The following is a 21,231-nucleotide window of genomic DNA, read 5'->3' as shown; positions in this document are numbered from 1 at the left end:
GACAGGTTTAACAAAAATGCATGCAAATCTGCAACACTGTGATATTGCGGTACCCTTCAAAATATGACTGTTACAGCTGTATAGACCCAATATTTTTTCTGTTAAAAGTCTATTTAATATTTCTGACATATCCTTGTACCAAATAAAACCAATTTCATACAAAGCATTGTATTTTTTATTATGCCTAGCTAAAAAATTGGTAGAATTTGAGATTTACTGTAATTTGCAATGTTAAACTTTGGGGTATGGGGTAAGTTTTGGTCATATTTCACAAAAATTGTAGAATATATTGCTTGTTGCAATATGTCATCTTAAAGAGGAATAAATTGCCTTTCTAATGATACCAAACAAGTGAGGTTATGTTAAAAAATAAGCTCAGCAGATGACTTACAAGAAGACAGATTTGACGAAAATGCAATTGGGTTGCAAAATTGTGATTTTGCGGTACCCTTCAAAACATGACCATAACAGCTATTCCATCCCTATATTTTTTCTGATAAAATTCCATTTCGTATTCTAGGGATCCCAAGGCTTCTGAAAAATACAATGTTGAAAGAGCGCATTTCCCTATTACAAGACAGAGACACATGAAATCGTATTTTGTGTATAGTTTAATTTATAATACAGAAAGTCAGCTAGAAACAAATGCCTCATCGCAAATTTAGCATTTTTGGCTGAATAGTACGTTGACCTTTCACATCCTGACGCCGACCTTTGAAAATAAGCTCTCGTAAAAGAGCGGAGAAAACATGTAGAGTCTAATACGACAGTCGCCATAAAAACAAGTTTGTTGGAAAAGACTGGCATGAACTTTGAACTTTAAACAACCATTTTTCATTCGTTAATCGAGCGAATAAAATAACATGCAGAAACGGGTAGAATGGTGCACGTCATGTGACCATGTCCATTAAATCCGTTCCAGCTGAGTAGCTCGAGGTTTCGCCTGGGTATTCTGGTCGGGCGGCAAAACCAGAAAAATCCGGTTTTGCGGAAAATCTGGTTTTGTTTTCCGACCAGAATACTCAGGCAAAACCCAGAGGTATGGTACTGCAGCTATACGTTGCAGTATGCCAGCGCGCGATTATTCCTGTCTTCGGAACTTTTCACGCTCATTCGAACTTCTTTTACGAAGGCACTCGTCAAAAGTATATATCATGGGAAAGGCGAGTTAGCAAATGCGCTGACATGTCAAATCTGCTTCGATAAAACGTACACAACGCAGTAGAGTATTGAAAAACTGACAAAAGTGTTTGCTTATTTACTTATTTATTTATTTATTTATTTATTTATTTATTTATTTATTTATTTATTTTAATTAACTTGCGACTTAATCGGTGCGGTCGTCGCCATGCCAACAGAAGTGGTCTATGGTACTAGGCAATAATTGCATCCGATGATAGGCCAAAACAGATAAATTGTGCTGTTCCGCTAACATGGATTTCAAAATTAGGATAGGTAGGTCGGTAGGGATCTTTTTTTCAAAATACTTTTATATTTTAATATGCATTTTTTTCAGGGGTTCAAACCCTGTAGCTGTTAACAGTTCCATTATCAGATTGGATTAATGGTTGACATGTTTGCTTGTTTGAATGTCATAGAAACTGAACTGTCTGAAGTATAATTCTTTGACAGCAAATTGTACACATTCCGGTTTCAGACCTGCCTGTCTTCGGTGGTGCGTGGTTACGTCCATGGGTGGTGCAAACTGCCGGTCGCCCGCCATTAGTTTAAATGTATCAACAGTTTTCTTGGCTCTCGTAATTCGGGTCACCAACTTGGATATTTATCTGCTGGATTTCAAACCACGGCCCGGCCGCAAGACTGGCAAATTGAACTCGAGTGGAGTATGTTTTAGATTGAGAAAAACCTTGGTCGTTTTCCTCAAGAATTTGTTCGAAAGTCCGTTTCCGATTTACAGCAGACAACAATCTTTCCTTGTCGAGATCGCATTTGCAAAACGTACGTTATACAGTATACGTTGTGCATATCGCTGGCCGCCGTTTGTAACGTATGTGCAATGATGAATGGGTTTCGCGCTAGTGATTTTCTCTTTATTTCTTGCCTGCGTGATTTTGCAGGTTTTTTCTTTCTTTTTTACTTCCGCGTCTACATAGCTCTAAAAAGTCTAGGGTCTGCAGGTAAAAATAGGGTAGGTCGGGTTATCGGGACAGCACAGGTTTTTTGTTTCGCCTTACCATGGGAAATATGTTTTACAAGCACCCACCCACTTTCACTACAAGCTGCGGAAACGACAAACTTTGACAATCAGCGCTCGCAATGGATCACTTTGCCTTATTTTCTACCTGCGTTCCAAGAACTTGCCGTCTCGTTCCTGAAATTTTCCCTCCATTTTGACCCTTGTCCAGTTCCCACGTGAGATATGATGCAATGCAGAAGAATTGTTTGGGGAGCAACAGATTCAAAAAACACTTACCAGATTAGCGAGCACATATATTTACATTCGCTTCTCAGACGTCGAATGTCGCTTTCACTCAGTGTATGTAAACACCGCTGCGCATTTTTTATATTGGACTCACCGGCTATTTTTAGAACGAGCGCTTGATTGGTCGATTTGGCGTGACCCCACAGGTCGCGTTTTATGATTGGCTAAGAGTTTTCGGTGACGTATTATCTATATTTGTGTCAAGTACGTGGGCTGAGTGTATACACGTAAATATTCTCACACCTACAACCTCTCTCCCTCGAAAAAAGCCATGAAGGGGTTCCAATTCGATACCATGTATCTTATTAAGCGTTTAGTTGTCGGCGACGGTGCCGTTGGTAAGGGACGGACCATTAGATCTTGGGAGGGGATGGTCACAATGAAATTGTGAACATTTTTTTTTTTCAATTGTAAATTTCTAAAAAGATTTATTCAGTATTTGGTATAGAGAAACAGTGTTCTCCCCAGGAATTTTTTTATAAGAGGGCAAAGACGTGGTGCGAAGAACCACAAGTGACCGCGTAAGCGGTCGCAGGGAGAGGTCAGGAGGGTGGTGTCCCCCCTCCTACCGTTGGAGCTTTTGAAAAACAGAGATTAAACTGGTGTTATTTGGTGGCACTTGGGGAGTATTTTTTCAGCTTTTTTCCTATAAAAAACTCAAAGGAAAAGAAATCTGAGACAGTGTTCCATAACTTTTATTCCAGTTCACTGATTTCAATGAAGATTACATTTTTTTTAAACGAAAACATAGCGACAGACATACATTTATCTTGTTCACCCGTTCTTGCATTCATCATTGCAATAAAATGCTGTGAAAAAAATGAACCTGATGTGGCCTGCATCTGTTCACCTTGATCTTAAAAGGCAAATATAACTTTCTATCTTGACAACCATACCATAGTTTCAATGTTTTAACTAGTGTACCTGCATGGTTTGTACGCAGGACACAAGTAGAAAACAGGCTCTATAATTTTATAATTTTCAAGTGATCAGAATACAAAAGTCCTGAAAAGATAAGATGATCGCAACTTCCAGTATAAGGGATACAGTCACTCTAAATGTATACAATAGAATTAAAAATGTGCCTGGAGGATGTACTAAAAATACAGAAAGCTGCTTCCTATCGGTAAAATCTAAAAAAAAAATCAAGATTTTAAGACTTTTGCAGATTTTTTTTACGCATTTGTATTCTTACTTTATATTGTGCAAACTAGTTTGAAGATTTTTTTTCCTAACTTTCTGCTGAATTTTTTTTGTTTTTGTTTTTGACCACCCCCTCCCAAGATCTAATGGTTCGTCCCTAAGACGTGTATGCTTATCAGCTACGCTACAAACAGATTCCCCGTTGACCACATACCAACTGTTTTTGATAATTATGCAGGTAAGATTTTAAAATTGCAGATTAAGTTCTCTACTGTCACCACTTGAATTATCAGCAAAATGAAGTCTTTAACTTTTACATATCAAAGTTCTCGGCGACCATTTGCTTTCAAGTTCAGCATTATTTTCATTTGTGACGAGTGGTTTGAGAGAGAGACAGACAGACAGACAGACAGACAGACAGACTTTTAAAAGTTGCGTGGCCAATCGAGGATGACTGCTGACTCGCGATGTTCAAGTTTGGTGTTGTACAATCGCCACGCTACCGTTTTTTAAACAGTATCCATAACGACCGCAGGAAAGCACCGTACTCTTCAACTTTTCGATACAGCTGGACAGGTGAGCGAAAAATTAAAGCGAAAAGGAAATTCTACGTCAATTTATACGTGAATAATTTAAGACCGACTAGCAACTAGTGGAAACCATGAAGTTAATAGACGGCTTACCTCGAAACAAAAGATTGATAGAGTTTAAGATAGTGCGCACCTCGAAAATTTTAGCTGACACTGACAAACATTTTAGCTGACAATGTGAAAAACCTTCAAACATTCCACTGATGGAGAAAGTAAATCGACCAAGAGTCACTGTGTAATATTTCGAAAAGCCAAAGATCACAAATTTAATATTGTACTACAATTTGATTGCCAATTTCCCCATTATTACGTTACTGGAAAGAATTCTCTCTTCACATCAATGAGACGGAAGATGCCAATTTTTGTTAAACTGTTACAAAATTAGTCAAGTTCGAATAATTTAACTTGAAGATTTCGAAAGCCGGATGTCGGTTCCCTTTCGCTTTGGTCTCATTTCAGCCAAGAAAATACCTGCTGCGGTGATACTGTGGATAACTTCCCATGATGTTTTAACACTTTCTACATTCTCGATTTCCCCAGGAGGAATGTGATCGCCTCAGAATCTTATTTTATACGATGACCGGCATCTTCCTTGTGTGTTTCTCTGTCGTGAGCCGTCCTCGCTGGAGAACGTCTATGGAAAAGGGATCCCCGAAATAAAACTGTACAACCCGAACACGCCATTCTTGTTGGTGGGACTACAAACTAACCTTCGGCGAAACGACTATGGCAAACAAAGCGTAAAAGGTGTGGACAAGCCGGTGACGCATGCACAAGGTATGCGGGCTGCAAACGAGCTGGGAGCGGAGCTGTACGTTGAATGCTCAGCGCTCACTTAGGTGGAGGCTCGTAAACTATCATCTGACCTGTGACGACCTTTCCGTTCTTTGATAAGCTGCTCATCGAATCCCAGATTGTAGAGATATGTTGCCGCAGTCACCTGAAATTCCCAAGCACAAAAATATGTCACAAATAGCATGAAAATAAGTAAAGCCTTTTTACTACACCCATGGAATAATCGAAACAAATTCTGTGATATTGCCTCACCTACAACAAAACATATTGATCAATGGAATAAATTTTATAACTTTAAAAAATTCGTTTTTGTATAAAAATCTTAAAAGAATAAATTACCTTGCCAGAACCTCCAGTGTGATAGCCTTCTATCCCAGCCACCTTGCACATTTGCTTTTGTGTAAAGACGAAGAGTATTCACACTTACTTTCTGGGAGAACTTTATTATCCCTTTTTTATAATTGGCAAGGATCGTCGATAGAACGGCTCTGTTGGTGGTATCACCGCAGAGTACTTTTTTCTAAGTTGAACTACACGTCGTGGATTTGATGCTCTTCTGTAGTGGTGGATGTTCTAATAAGGCAGTTTGCCCGTGTAAAATCCACACTTGTTGATTTTACATGGCCGTCCATGGAACTGTAAGAAGTCACCATGATGATCAGATCAGAGAAGTTGACAACGTCCATATTGACCAGTCGAAGACACAAAAAAGACACGGAGAGCCATCCACGAGGCAAGTACATCATCAAAATATGCGCCAACTGAGTCGCTTTCGACCAATAACATGCATCTATACTAAGATTGAACGCCTTCTCCCTGGCCAATAGCCGATACAACATAGTAAGACGTATATGTATAAATATATATATATATATATATATATATATATATATATATATAATATATATATATGTATAAATATATATATATATATATATATATACATCCCTTATTCATATGCAGATTTGCAGTTGATTGGAGCCCTTCTCCTACATACTTGTCTAGGATAGGTCAAACTCCCAAACTTACATGCCAGGTGCATAAATGGCCTCTGTGAACCTTTTGGTACAATGGGTCATCCAATTTTATTGTGGGTTTTCAAATCAAATCTCGGCAATTTATTGACAGTAATTTTCAAATTTTAGACAAGATTGGCCTGCTTGTGTTGGTATAAGTCATTAATCACACCTCGTTGGTGTGCTGTTACAGTTCTAAACACCACACTTATTCGTGCAATTAACTATACTAAGGGTCCGCTGTGACAGACTTTGTTTAATGTTCATTTTTTAGACTGTTACAAGAAGCTGTCAACAGAGTGCAATATTGAACTTTAAAGTAATGGACAATAATGAGCTTGAACTAGATGAAACGGGCCAATAACAAGCCAAAACTATGATCTATCCATAAATTTATCTACAACATGCAATTCTCACCAGTAGTGAAAATCCTGCCGTCTACAACATGTTTAGTATTTACCAAAAACGAGCGGCATGGAATAAGACAGCATTAACCATAAGTCACAATAAATAATGAACAAGAACTTACTAGAACTAATTTGAAGAAGGAAAGGATACCCAAGCTAAGGAAAACCGGTAAATATACAGTGTCTGAATTAAAATGATAGAGCAGATACCTAAGGGAGCATTCGGGGTTATTTTGCGGGGAGGGGTTCAGTGGAACGTAAGCTACAAATTAAAAATACAAGCAACCCCTCCAAATGAAATTTCTAACATGGGAACCCCCCATGAATTCATCAATTGTAAAATGTGACTCTTCCCCCCCCCCCAAAAAAAAAAAAAAAAATCATCAGATTTGATTCATTAACCCTTTGCACCGTAAGGCCCACGGGTGAAAAATAGTGACCCTTCAAAAGTGTTTGCAAGAAACAGAGTGACCCTCCCCAATGTTCATGCACAAAAACAGTGACCCTCCCTCAGATGTCAGTCTGCATTGACAATATCTTAATTGACATATAATTTCTCGTTTGACATTTGAACTTTCAATGAATCCTTGTTGCACTTTACAATTCATCACTTGGGTGAAATTCCAATATCATATTTGTTGTTCACATCTGCTCTTTCAAACACCCTATTCTCATCATCACATACATCAATTGTCAAACATTAATTAAAGCAGAGATTTAGCTAGTTTTGCATTGCAAAAAAATGATTCGTACTTTTTCTCATAGACATAGGGAATCAACATTTCAGTGAAATTCTAAAATCAAATTTCTTGCACACGTATGCACCTGTAATCACTCTAGTCTGATCAAGTACATTAAATATCAACAATCAAGCATTTTTAAATATACAGATTTAGCTAGTTTTGTATTGGAAATAAAATAGTCATAGTTTCCTACTAGACTACAATGTATAATGAATCAACATTTGGGTGAAATTCAGAAATCAAATTTTTTACACATACAGCCACCTGTAAGCACCCTAGTCTAATCAAGTACATTAATATCAATAATCCATAGCCTATAAAAACATAGATTTAGCTAGTTTTGTATTGGAAAAAAATTAGTCATACTTTTCTCAAACACTACGGTACCATGTACAGGGAATCAACATTTCAGTGAAATTCTAAAATCAAATTTCTTGCATGAGGGAAAATGCCAAGAGGATTTGACCGGTTAAGAAGGGCTTGACTACGCAGTTTCTGCGTAGTGAAGCGTCATTACGTATTCATGGTGACCCCTGGCCAGCTGTCAATATCTTTGGGGGCTTTTGTCTTTTGGCCTGCTTTGCATATGCGTCGTTGGACACGACCTGCCAATCACCCAGGTAGTCAATTAAACTATTAATTGACTGTTTACCGACCCAATTAACACTATCCAGCAGTATCAGTCATATTTTAATCGCGTGGCCCGGGTGGGCACAACGTAGGAACGCGTGTATTTCTATGTGTACGCATGGAGGTAGTAGCAATTGTGGTGTTGTTTGTACCATCGTGCGTTTGAAGTCCTTGTTTCACCTACAGCATTACCGCTTACTATTAATGTTCAGTATCATTGCACCGAGTTCTGCCCACGGTGAAAACCACCTGTTTTGCCCACTAATTACTGCCTGTCGCTGCCCGTCCTGAATGTAGCCAATCTATAGCTACAGTAATCACATAATAATTTATCAGTTTTGATATATACTCCTAAATTGTAAGTTTGATCAAAATCGAGACCACATTCAAGGGCTATGCAGACTGTCCATGTACGCACACACAGTGACAAGAAGGCGGCAAACACCTACTCACCAAGCTCATCGAATCGGCGAAAAGAAGCATAAAAAAGCTAGGCTCATCGCCAAAAAAAACGCGCCAAGCGCTAACAAAAACCCATACCAAGCGGCCCTTTTCAAATACTCAAAAAAGAGAACTACCAAAAAAACCCCATAAAATGACATAGAACACACAAACACTTAAAAGAAATAACAAAAATCGTACACATAACAAACAACTGAAACACAACATTAAATACAAAATAAACAATCACCGTAACGTAACAGAAAACATGGCCGTGGAAATAAATCACCTATTTCCAAAGAAAAGCCGACAACAACATGAATTTCAACAACAACCTATCATCGCTCAAACTATGAAACTCCGAAAAATAGTACTAGGCAAAAGCCTTAAAATTCATTCGGACACCAACAAAACCAAACAGAATAAAACCACCTCACGATTTCAACAAATATAATGTGACAACGCTACATCGTGAGACACAAACAATTGCAACACCAATTCAAAGAAAAGTCAAATTGGACTCCACGAACAACAAAAAAACAAAAACTTGAAAGCTATCTGAAGCTGCTAAACTCGCACTTCTGGAGATACCCTTTCAAACAAGGAAACAAAACATGTCGCGTGCCAAAAGAATCGCGATAAACCAGCTTGCAAACAATGGACAAATTTCGGGAAAATAACCCTTCGACAAGGGTCGGTTTTTCGTTATTGTCCACACAAACGATGACGTACTCGAATGCGAAAGGCAATTACGCAACACTCAGTATTATACACAACAAGCCAGAACAAACAGTAAACAAAGTAAACGAACTATTAATCAAAATGTACGAGAACAAGCACATCAACCAGGATACTTGTAAGTATCTTGATCCAATAAACATAAAATCCGTACCCCGCAGTGGTACTTATTGCCTAAAAATTCACAAACCTCCGCAAAAATCTAAAAGACACACCAGTCAAAACAAAATTTACCGAAGTAAAGAAATATAGAACAAACAAACCGAACCACCAAACGGACTCACAACGTGATCAAAATTAATATACTTGCCTCGCTGATCGGAAAGCAAGACCACTAAAATGCATTAAAATAAATTTTCACAAACACAAACTAAGGAAAGAATCTACACTGCGACTGATGAGAAACCACACTCGGGTTTCGAAACGCAAGCGTCAAAAGGCGACTCTATCTGCCATCCGACTGGTCAACAGGAAATCAACCATAGGTGTCTTTTGGCACGCGTATACGCCAGTCACTTAGGCTACGGTAATCTGCACCACTTATCACTATCGGGAAGGTACTCCTCCCCCTATACCACTGGCGATCCCACCCTCAAGGCACTGCGTCATTCGACCGAGCATTGTTATTGTAATTTCCTGCATAAAATTAACATCGAGGTCAACCGGTCAAATCCTCTTAGGATTTCCTGGCATGTGCACCTCAGGAACCACTCTAGTCTAATCAAGTACATTAATATCAACAATCAAGCAGCTATAAATACACAAATTTAGCTAATTTTGTATTGGAAACATATTATTCATGGTTTTCTTATAGACTACAATGTATAGTGAATCAACATTTCGGTGAAATTCAAATAAGTTCAAAGTCAGGCAAAGAGTCTTGGAGTTAGTTTTGTAGGCATATACGTATAGTTGAGGTCAATGGGGCTCTCATGTTAAACATTTAAAATGAATGTGCGATCAAAAAGAAAGCAATTTTTGAACATGAGAGCCCAATTCATGTCCTTCCTAACTGGTATGGATTTTTACTCATTTGCGATTAGACGGTCATTTTATATGCGGTAGGAAAAATTATGTCACCGGCAATGTCTTGGCGTAAGCAACCATTATAAGTCACATCCCTACATCCCTTTGGGAAGTAGTGGTACTGTCGTCGCATCTTGAATATGTTGCATGAGCTGTTCAGTCAATCATTTAAATCGTTTTTTCAATACGCTGTTGTCTCTTACGACTCACACATATATACATTATATTATATATATATATATATATATATATATATACATTATATATTTATTTATTTGTATACGTGCACTTGTGTATGCATTTTTGTTTATTTGTTTGTATGTTTGTTATTTATTCAACGTTCTAGAATATTGTATGTTTGTTTGTTTGTTTATCTATTTGTTTGTCTGTCTGTTTATTATTTATTTATGTATTTGTATGCCTGTTTGTATGTTTGGTTATTTTTTGTTTTGTTTATTTTTTGTTTGTTTGTTTGTTTGTTTGTTTATTTATTTATTTGTTTTTCACTACATGTTTTCTTGTCAACATCTTGCTGCACGTTTTACTGTATCGCAAAATATTCTGTTTGGCGTGTACCTGCGCCACACCATTCTTTTGACATGCAGTTCAGTGTAAAAATAAAATAACGTAACAACCATTTTGGATATATTGCGTTATTGTCGAGTTGGCGCTGAACAAAGATTGATTTTAGAGGGGTATACCAGTGGTGGTGGGAGCGCGTATGCGTGATGCGCGATTTGGCCGAGTATATCTGTTGCTTCTCCACTAGGTGACTGGATGCTCTATGTTGTGGGTTCGAACCCGATTGAAAACACCGTATATTCATAGCCACGTAACAACCGATTATAGGTATGATAAGCTTACAGAATGAGGCTGAGTTGGATTTTCGCACTTCCAAACTTTCGTTTAGAAGGAGGGGAGGGGGTTGAGGCCAAACGCACTTAGTTTCGTTTACCGTGCGCATGCTTTAATTATCAACGACCCCTTACAATTGCATTGACCTTATAAATTTAGGCAAAGGAGGTAGTCTACATGTCCGTCCCCAGAGTTAGGTGTTGGGACAGAGGTGTCTCAGTCTAGTCACAGGTTTCTCGTTGACACTGTTTATCTTAATATGTTTGGCTTTGATATGTATTGCAAATAGTTTATAATTTTCATAAGTATCCGTCCCGTCAAAAGGCAGTTTCAGAATCCAAAAATATTCTGGGAAATAAAAATGATTCCCTGCGTCATTTAACCGTAAATCTTAATAAAAGTACAATTATCTAGATCTGACTACCATTGAAAGTAAAATAATACTTTTAGATGAAATTCCAATATCGTTATTTGTCCACATTTGAACTTTCAAACACCCTATCTGAAGCTAGTACATTTTGTAGCAATTGTCGAACACCCATAACAGCACAAATTTAGCTAGTTTAGCATTGTAAAAAAGTATTCATAGTTTTCTCATAGACTACCAAGTATAGGGAATCAACATTATATCAATTAAATCCAAATATTTTAGTACACGCACGTACTTTTTACCTGCTACTGCAAGCAAAGTACATTTATATAAATCATCTTATAAGTAAATGTACAGATATAGATTGTTTTTATGGGAAAATGTTAATCGTTTGCCCGATACACTCCCACGCATTATGATTTGATATTTTAGGATGACGCACTATATCAGCCGCATTTTGCCTTCTAATAGTTTCGCAAAATAGTGACCCTGCCCAAAAGGCATGCACAAAATTTCATGACCCTTCAAAAATACTTGCGCAAAAAATTGCAAACAACATGTAGTTTCTGCCCCATTCCTTTGAGGGGGATTTAAAAATTATAGCAAAAAGGGAGATTTGAATGTGAACTCATTGTGAGTTTGTTAGGGGGTAATTAAAAAAAAATCTGAGAATTTTTTTTTTTATTCTATCTCACCTTCTCCAGAACTGTTTGTGAGTGCAGCTTTACTCAAGCAAATGGGGAGGGTCATGAATCCTGTAATCATAAAGGGGGGGTCCATCAATTTTTTCGTGCAGTGGGTAGGGGGCGGTCACTTATATTGACTGATGCACACGAAGAAAATGCCGGCCCATCCCGACCATAATAACTGAGCGCTCTCTTAGTAACTCAGGCATACTCTTGCAATAGGGAATTGCACCAAAGTCCGTCCCCAGGGGTAGGGGTGTCTTCGTCTCAGGACAAGGTTCTTCTTGCTATGGTTTATTTTATTTTAATACATTTGACTATGATATACATTGCCAATAAAGATGTATACCACCAACCTTTCTTAGCAGCTTTGGTGTCTTTGTCTTATGTTAGCACTGGTTTTGTAACGATTTCTTTTTCCGTATTTGTCCTTTGACAATCTTAAGCGAAGTTTTGTCACTGTGTTGAGTCTATAATCTGACAAGTTTGATTGCCTAATTCGCCAAAGCAAGCAAGGGTAGTAAGCCAAGGTAAGTTACTAATCTGTGGACTCTGTCACCAGATTATCACCGGATTAAATTTGACAAGTTCAACAACGAACGCACCAGCAAGGTGTTATACCTTGCTGGCGCGTTCGTTGTTGTCTTTGTCAAAGTTAATCCAATGGTAATCTGGTGACAGCGTCCACAGATTAGTAATTTACCCTTGCTTACTTTGGCGAATTAGGCACTCAAACTCTTCAGATAATAGTTGCGGTATGCTGACAAAATGTTTACGCAAGATTGTTAAAGGCGGAGCCTCCCTTTAAAAGGACGCCAAGATATGGCGGCGTTCATCGTGTAAGTGGACACCAAACAGGCAACACGCGGGCACACGCTCCAGAAAATGCCACTTTTTAGTTTTCCCCGGCCGCAAAAACACAGACAGACTGCCAAGCGGTCAGCGTGAAGTTGCTGCCGATCGAACTCTGCGGTTATATTCAAAGTCTAACGCGACTGGAAGACAATTTTTTAGGAAATTCAAGCGTTTGTGGTGGGGAATCAATGACCGTTGGCGATTTGAACCGACCGTCAATCAAAAGCTTGCATAAACTATGTTTGCAGGATTAGCAAAATGTGACAAAAGGTTGAGATCAGTTTGTGTAATTAATGATATAGAAATCAAACGTCATGCTGGCCATGTGTTTGACTGGGGGGAGAACTCCACTAATGCGAGAACCTGGGATTGAAAGTGCGGCTTTAAGGGTAGTGCAAGACCAAAACACCAAAGGTTGGCAGAATAAACCTTTATTAGCAATACAACAAAACACCTACCAAGCTCTGCATGGCAGGGCTGTGTGTTACCGGCGTTATACGGCCTGGTGGGAGGCCATATAACGCCGGTAACACACAGCCCTGCCATGCAGAGCTAAACACCTACCCAGCCCTGGGAACGGACACGCAGGCAACCCCTACGCTCTTGCTTGGAGTAATTAGACAATCAAACACACCGGATAATGATTAATAGACGCGATAATGTGATAAAAGTTCGCGTGAGATTGCGAAAGGACAAAATACGTGAAATTATACAATTATATAATTATAATAAGTGAAGGAGAAAAGGAAAGGTTTTTCAAACCAGTGCCGCATACCTGACCCTTTTCGTGAGTGTAGCGCAGCCAGCGGTAGAAAGGGGCATTGAACCAGACAAGATGCTGCCAACAACTGATTGTGGCGCATGCGTATTGCGTTTGTACAGCGTCAACAGCGTCTGCTCGCTGAAATTTGTTATTAGTCGCGCCAGCGGCTTACTGACTACGCATGCGCTTATTCATAATATACTATGCGAGTAACCGGAAGTGTACCCTTCTTTCTCATGATGGGCGCCGCCATGCTTTTTTTTGAGCACTCGTAAATAAACAAATACGAAACAAATTACCATGATATAACATGCCTTTTATAAAATATACCTCTTTTATTAGCCAGTAAATGTTATTATACACCTTGTCGCTGATACAAAGTATCGTTGATATAGATAAAACGGAGAAAACTGTCGTGCACATGAACGGGGGCATACGCAAAGAATGCTGGGATTGAATTATAGAAGAGCGCCCCCTGTGTCAATAATTAGATTCAAAAATTGCAAGTTTTTAGACGGAACGCTATAGTTTTCAGTTGCAAGTGGAAGGTGGGTAGTGCGGTTACCATTGCAATGATAATTATTGCATAATACGTCCCTTGTTTAACGCCATAGGCTGTTATCATTGTAAAAATTGCCAATTTTGTCCAAAATTTTTACACGCTACAGAAAATCTATACCTGCCCTGCTGCAGGGTTTGACGTCGTGTAACTTAGTACGTGAACTGCTTTCATCAGAGGGAAACTGGGCATAGTTGTCATATAAACGTTTATGAAGTAACAATTACAGTTTATCATGAATCAATACAAATAACATTGCCAATCTTAACCCCTGGCGCGACACCAAGGGCTGAGCCCTTATAATATTATCATGTCTTTCACTAAGTTGTTCGTCAATGCGGCGATATCCGAAGCCTACCAAAAGTTTAGGCCTACCTACCCCATAGAAGTTGTCGACAGAATCGTCAAGTATTTACAAGAAAAGGTAGGGTCTACTGTTTGTACGCGGCATGAACACCAGTTGTGTTCATGAACATTGTATAGCCCTGCGTACAGGTCTGTGTGTTCCCGGCCTTATACGGCCTCCACCTACCTAGAGGTTTTGCCTGGGTATTTGGGTCGGACGGCACAAATACCCAGGCAAAACCTCGAGCTACTGTACTGTAGCTATTGGGCGCATAGACGCATAGCGGAAACGAATAGACCATAGGTGACTGTGGGATAACCCCCACTCCTCCATACAAACAGCCAGGGAGTGGCAGGGCCACGGAACTGCAGCAACTTGTGTACTTGAACTTGAACTTTATAGTCGAAAAAGTTGACCTTATACATTTATGCAAACCAGGTGCCGCCAATTATTGAGCTGTTCGTGCAAAAAGGTGTTCGTGCGCAGTTCTTCAGCGGGCGGGTAAATTTAAAAACTAATCAGCGGGCGGGGAGGAAAAATCGATATTTACAGTGGGCGGGGAAGAAATTTCATTATTTTCAGTGGGCGGGGAGAAAATTTTTGACAGTTGGTACCTAAAAATACGTAGAGGGAGGGGAAAGCCGTGGTCGATAGAACTTGAGGGGGGGATAGAGCGCCTTAGGGACCGTACAGTTTTACGGCCGGGGGGGGGGGCGGTAAAATCCAGGGGGGGGGGGTAATCGTGATTTTGGAATCCGCGAAGGGGGGGGGTCATCGCTTTTTCACTGGTAGGAAAAGGGGGGTCACCACATTTTCAAAAACACAATACCTACAATAAAGTTCACTTTATGCCATGGCCATGATTGACCCTCTTTACCGGCGGGCCGCCATCGGCTGCCCACTACAATAAATATACTTTATATATTACCAATGACCCTCTTAATGGGCAGACGTCTTTGACGGCCCACTCCAATTGGGTTTACTTCGTGCAACGGCCATGATCGACCCTCTTTACCGGCATGCCACCTTCGGCGGCCCACTACAATAAATATACTTTATGTAATAGCCCATGACCCTCTTAATGGGCGGACGCCTTTGGTGGCCCACTCCAATTAGGTTGACTTTATGCAATGGCCATGATCAACCCTCTTTACCGGCGGGCCGCCTGTGGCCGCCCACTACAATAAATTGACTTTATGTAATAGCCCATGACCATCTTAAGGGCCGGACGCCTTTAGCGGCCCTGTCCAGTAAAGTTTACTTTATGCAATGGCCATGATCGACCCTCTTTACCGGCGGGCCACCTTTGGTGGCCCACTAGAATAAAGTTGACTTTACGTAATGGCCCATGACCCTCTTAACCGGAGGGCTGCCTTTGGTGAACCACTCCAATAAAGTTTACTTTGTACAATGTCCATGTATATAAGTTGTCTATGGAAATGAAGTTAAAAATTGCCTTACAGTTGTCCTAATTAACAGACGTTTGCATGGATGTGGCTGGGAAATTTGTGCACTGGCATCCCTGCTGCATGAATAAAGTGCGCCGCGTACCGGAGTTCAAATCCAAACTGTGCAGGTAAATTTGACATATGAGTTTTGCTTATTTTTCAGCGGGGGGGGGGGTCATCAATTTTTTTCTTCTGACAAAGGGGGGGTTATCTTTTTTTCACAAAAAATGCAGGGGGGTCTATATTTTTTTGAACACCGGCCACAAGATTTTGCCGGCCCCCAGGCCATAAAAACTGAACGGTCCCTTACTCAGAGGGGAACAATGTTCCAAGGTATACTGCTAGCTGCTCGCACGGTTTTGCGTTGATCTGAGTTGCCTAGTGGGCATCTAGTGGGCATTGGGGAACTTCAGTAGTGGGGAGAGGGCAGTGGGGAGCTTGCATTGTTGTTGGGAGTGGGGAGCGGGCAGACCATAGATACTGGAGGGCAGTGGGCATCAAAATTCAGTGGGAGGGCACATTTTCCGTTTATGCCAGTGGGAGGGCAGTTACGAACAGCTCTACTTTCCCCTCCAAATTTAAGGTCAAGGTCAAAAATAAGTAAAATCAGTATATCAGCCTTCAAAACATGTTTTGTGATAATTTTGCGAAATTGATGAAATTTACCAGTTGGCGGCACCTGGCAAACGCGTCTGTAGAACGTGCAATGCTCAACTGGCTTAGGCAAAGGCGCTCACAGGCACTTGACCCGTCGCTTCGCGATCGGCACTGATTCACAGTAAACAGAGCTTTTTCTCGCTGTTTACTGTGAATCAGTGCCGATCGAAAAGCGACGGGTCAAGTGCCTTTGAAGGCGCTGTAGTATAAATAACTCGTTACCATGTCTGCTACCGAAAAGTTATCGACAATTTCTTTCAGCTACCGAAAAAGTCTCTCCTAAATCACTCGGTGATAATCTCTTTCCATTTTCATTTGTCGGAAAAAGTGTCCTTTTGTCCCCCCCCCCCATGGTGCGTAATCAAGACAAAAGTCCAACTCCCATTTTTGATTCGTAGTCGCATTTTTCAATAAAACCACAAAATCTTTAGGATTTCATTTTAGCCATTTTCCCCATCAGCATAAATCGCCACTTACTCTAGCCATTGATGTGGGATGTGGCTCAGGCCAGAGCACCAGAAATCTATCACCACACTTTGAGAAAGTAATTGGTTGTGATGTCAGTGAAACTCAGATTAATAAGGCGACAGAGACAGAGAAGCTTGCTAATATTGAATACAGGTGAGGTACGCCTAAATTTTCTATCTTTTCGTCCATCTGCCCAATGTCCCACAGACTTTTGTTTTGTCATAGTCTTGCGAAACTGGCAGCTGATAAAAAAATACTTTTATCCTGATCAGCGTACTCTGTTCTTGAGCCAATACGTAATCCACAGACCCTTGAACTTCATTATTTGTTCAGACTAGTGTAATAGTTTGTTATGACAAAACATGGGTAGTACAAATGGTAGCTCAGAGTGTTCCAATGGTGAATTTTCTCATAGCTTGGTGTAGGGCTAGTTTTTCAAACTTTACGGGAAAGTTTGTCAAGTTTGAGGTGAAAACAGCTCAACAAGCAGCTGCTGTATCTCCAGTCTATCACCATTCTCAAGACATGTCATAAATCAGTTGCCGTATTTATATCAAACAAAACCTTTTTTCATTTGCATGCCTACTTTAAAATTACATCAGCTGTGACATATGATTTACTTTCCGTTATTTATGTCCTGTTTGTATATACAATTTTTTATTTGACTTCCAAAATCATGACAATTGCCAAAATGGCAACTTTCAGACCAGAATTTATTTCTCAAAAGTTACATTGCATTGAGCAGTGTGATGCTTCCAATTCTAATGCTCCATTGTTTCGACACACTTAAGGGCTGGTAGCTGTATTTTGTTATGATTTCTTCACTAGTTTTGTTTTTAATGTCAAATATAGTTTCTTGTTCTACTCCTCAAAGCATGTTTAAACAGGAACTTCCCCTATAAAAGCCGGATCATCGTAAATTTATGCAAATGTAAAAAAAGCCACGCTGCTTATCGGATGTGCCATGTTTGGTTCCAGAATCCCAGAATTTTGTCATGTTTTAGGCTTTCATTGTCATTGAATCTTGCATGTGATGTCTGTGAATATATAGCGACTAAACTTGAGTCGAAAATAAACAGAAAAATTGTTCCGGTTTTTGTCGGAGAGCGCATATGTGTCGCAAATTGTGTTTCCTGTGTCAAGTTAACCCCTATTTGCATATGTCACGAACGTACTTATCATAATTATTCAAATTTATCATACAGTCAAAGCGATGCTATGAGAATTAAAAAAACTCCCGCCCAGTGTATGCAAATGGCTGTGTCATGAGTAATCCCCCTATTGTGCACCCACGGTCCTGTAACTTCCCCTTTAAACCCTGATTATTTAGCTTGTCAGCATGTGTTATTATTGTTTACATTCGAATTCTAGTCGAGAGGAGAAGTCACTTGTCAACAAATACAATGTGGTCTACACATGTACCAGCTGACTTGATAGGCTGAATACTGGATACCTCAACATGTTTTGGGGAGTAAGCAAGAAACTGTAGTTGACATAAAAAAAACAAAAATAGTGAAAAACAATCATCAAAAGTTACGGCTACTGGCCCTTCAAAGGAGAAGAATTAAAGGTCGTTGTTCTCATAAACCAAAAGAATGAAAATATTATCAAATGTCGCCTCGATTTGCAGGATTGGTAATGACGAGACACTCCCAGCTGAAGACAGATCAGTTGACCTGGTAACTGCTGCCCAAGCTGCTCACTGGTTCAATCTCAAAACATTTTACTCTGAGGTTGACAGGATACTCAAGCCAGGAGGCTGTTTAGCCCTCTATGGATATGGAAATGCAGATTTTCATCAAAATTCCAATGCAGCAGAACTTCAGAAAGTTTGTAACGAGGTACTTCTTGTCTCACAGTGCTGTGAAGTCACACATACCTCTTGATTAATGAATTGATATTTGATAACTTGTTCAAGTATGCAGAATCAGAGTGTACTCTAACAAAAGTACATTCCGAAAAAGATTAATAATTAATGTAAAGTTACAGGCTCAAATTGTAGACTACATGTCATGAATTCTGCCGAGCTCTACACTTCACAATCAGTTGGCAACATAAACTATCATAATTGGCTCTATCTCCCTTTCTGATTTTTTTCCACATTTCTCATCCAGTTTTACTCTCTCAAAGGATACTGGGAAGGCAGACGGAAGTATGTTGACGATCTGTACGCTGATATCCATTTGCCATACAGTGATGCTATAAGGTTAGGATAGCTAGCGCCACACATGAAACAGATATACTCAGAAACACATAACACACATACAAGTATATTTATGAATAAATACATATGAATGATGTGCATATGTGACTGTTATATATATATATATATATATATATATATATATATATATATATATATATATATATATATATAAATATATATATATATATATATATATATACATAAAATATATATATATATATATATATATATATATATATATATATATATATATATATATATATATATTTTTTTTTTTTTTAGGGCATGGTCGTGATGACATCTTACCTCATGAATAATGAATATGAATCTTGACAGAATTCATAGCAGTTTGTGGTATTTTGCGCACATCCAATTACGTGCACACACCGAAGTAAATGCCACAGTTAGGCCAATCTAGGGTTCAAGCTGCAAATGCCCCTTGAGTGCTGCAGTATCTACATGTACACAGAGACCATTTCTACGGAATGCTAATAATATTCTCAGACCAACAAACTTTGTTCCTTCTCTCAATTTCCAGAGATCACTCAATGGCCATTGAAATGGAGTATACAGTATCTGGCTTTGTTGGCTTCCTCAGTTCATGGTCAGCATTTCATGAATACAAGAGACTTCACCCAGAAGAAGACACCCTGCAAACAGTACTTGAAAAGTAAGAAAAAAGATGAAAACAATGTCTTTTTCACAACTTTTTTCTGTCCGCATTCACCACTTTTTTGTTGTTGTCCATTCCCATACAGTTTGCAATTCTTTCCATGTTTCATTTAAATATTTGTCGTTCTTTGGCACAGTCCTATACTTGCCTCATTTACATCTCAGGCCGGGGTGTGATGGGAACGGAGTATTTGGACTTTAAAATAGAATGTGCCTTGGGGACAGATATTCAGTCTCTCAAATTTTTACAATATTCTTTTGGTCTTCACTTGTGGGGGCTCAATTTGAAGTTTGTGGATTAAACGAAGGTTCCACCACCATACTTTGTTACAATAAGTAATTTTATTTTACTCCATAGAGATAACACATAATCACTGCAGTTTTGAATTTCAAATGTTGGTAAATATTGGGTATTTTGTTTCTCTAGTACCAAAATTTGCATGGTGAACCCTACTTTTGATCCTTGATTTTTAAAGAGAATGGTTGAAAGTTTTCTTGACGAAGATTTGAGCAAAAGTTTAAATCTCTCATTTTCGAGGTGCAAGCTACCTTAAATATGTGCTTACTATGGCTTTTGTGGACACAGTTTGAAACTTGTACAGAAAGATTTACTCTGCTTCGTCTCGTTACTGTGAAAAACTAAAAAAAATATTGTTCAAAACTGAGTTAACATGGAGAATTGTGGCCATTTGGATTCATAAATATAAGTATCAAATAGTTTGATTTGATATTCTCATACCCAAAATTTCAATTAAGCTGACCTCTATATGTTTAGTAATTATAAACTTTAATGAAGTTTATTTAGAAAGGAAGTAATATTACATTTTAAAATTTTTGTTTTTGAGGTTCCTCTTATCTTCAGCATTAATAAAATTGCTTCAGCACCCTTTTTGCACCATTTCAAGTGAAACATACAAGCTTTAATCTCAATTTTCAATGCTCTTTTTCCATTCCAGATTTACAAGAGCCTTTGGCAAAGATGCCAAGTCAGCTGACCTCACAACAATGAATGTCTCCTATCCAATCTTCCTCCTCCTCGGTAGAAAGCCCAATAATTAGCAGCTATGATAAGTAACTCATACCATATTGAATGATGATGTAATCTTTGGTAATAATCATGTGACTGCAAGCAGTATGGTGATATTCAGCATCTCTATCAAACTCAGGATACATCCCACTCTCACAGTATTGTTGACTTAAGAGTTTATACTAAATATGAAATTTGTGTTAATTTCACTAACTAAATAAATTATGCATTATTTACAAAGAAGTTCTTGGTTTCACCAATCCTTTAATAGAAAGAAATGAACTTTTACTGTTTATGCATATATGTCGAAATTTAAGCAGCCGGCGTAAATCTCATAAGAATATTAG

General features: G+C 38.9%; 3 protein-coding genes across 4 annotated transcripts in view; 2 read left to right on the top strand and 1 right to left on the bottom strand.

Moving 5' to 3' along the window:
• LOC139137160 (circularly permutated Ras protein 1-like) overlaps nucleotides 1–2,511 on the bottom strand; it is a 59,419-nt gene extending 56,908 nt beyond the window's left edge. For both annotated transcript variants that reach the window (XM_070705136.1, XM_070705137.1), the window contains exon 1: nucleotides 2,435–2,511. The gene's annotated coding sequence lies outside the window, so the exon portion shown is untranslated. The remainder of the gene's footprint in view (nucleotides 1–2,434) is intronic.
• A 227-nt stretch (nucleotides 2,512–2,738) lies between these two features.
• LOC139137168 (cdc42 homolog) lies at nucleotides 2,739–5,015 on the top strand. The gene is given in 5 exon segments (XM_070705147.1): nucleotides 2,739–2,782; nucleotides 3,745–3,824; nucleotides 4,104–4,162; nucleotides 4,717–4,786; nucleotides 4,789–5,015. Coding segments are annotated over 5 exon segments (480 nt in total).
• Nucleotides 5,016–14,059: 9,044 nt separating this feature from the next.
• On the top strand, nucleotides 14,060–20,932 carry LOC139137164 (putative methyltransferase DDB_G0268948). Its single transcript, XM_070705143.1, has 6 exons — nucleotides 14,060–14,484; nucleotides 16,972–17,132; nucleotides 18,610–18,820; nucleotides 19,094–19,185; nucleotides 19,724–19,855; nucleotides 20,814–20,932. The coding sequence occupies exons 1-6, from the start codon at nucleotides 14,371–14,373 to the stop codon at nucleotides 20,914–20,916; spliced, it is 813 nt and encodes a 270-aa protein (XP_070561244.1). The 5' UTR covers nucleotides 14,060–14,370; the 3' UTR covers nucleotides 20,917–20,932.
• Nucleotides 20,933–21,231: the final 299 nt, after the last annotated feature.

The sequence above is a fragment of the Ptychodera flava genome, chromosome 7 (genome assembly GCF_041260155.1).
Source record: "Ptychodera flava strain L36383 chromosome 7, AS_Pfla_20210202, whole genome shotgun sequence".
NCBI lineage: Eukaryota > Metazoa > Hemichordata > Enteropneusta > Ptychoderidae > Ptychodera > Ptychodera flava.
Note: the sequence above shows the minus strand (reverse complement) of the source record. Positions and strands in the feature narration are given on the sequence as shown.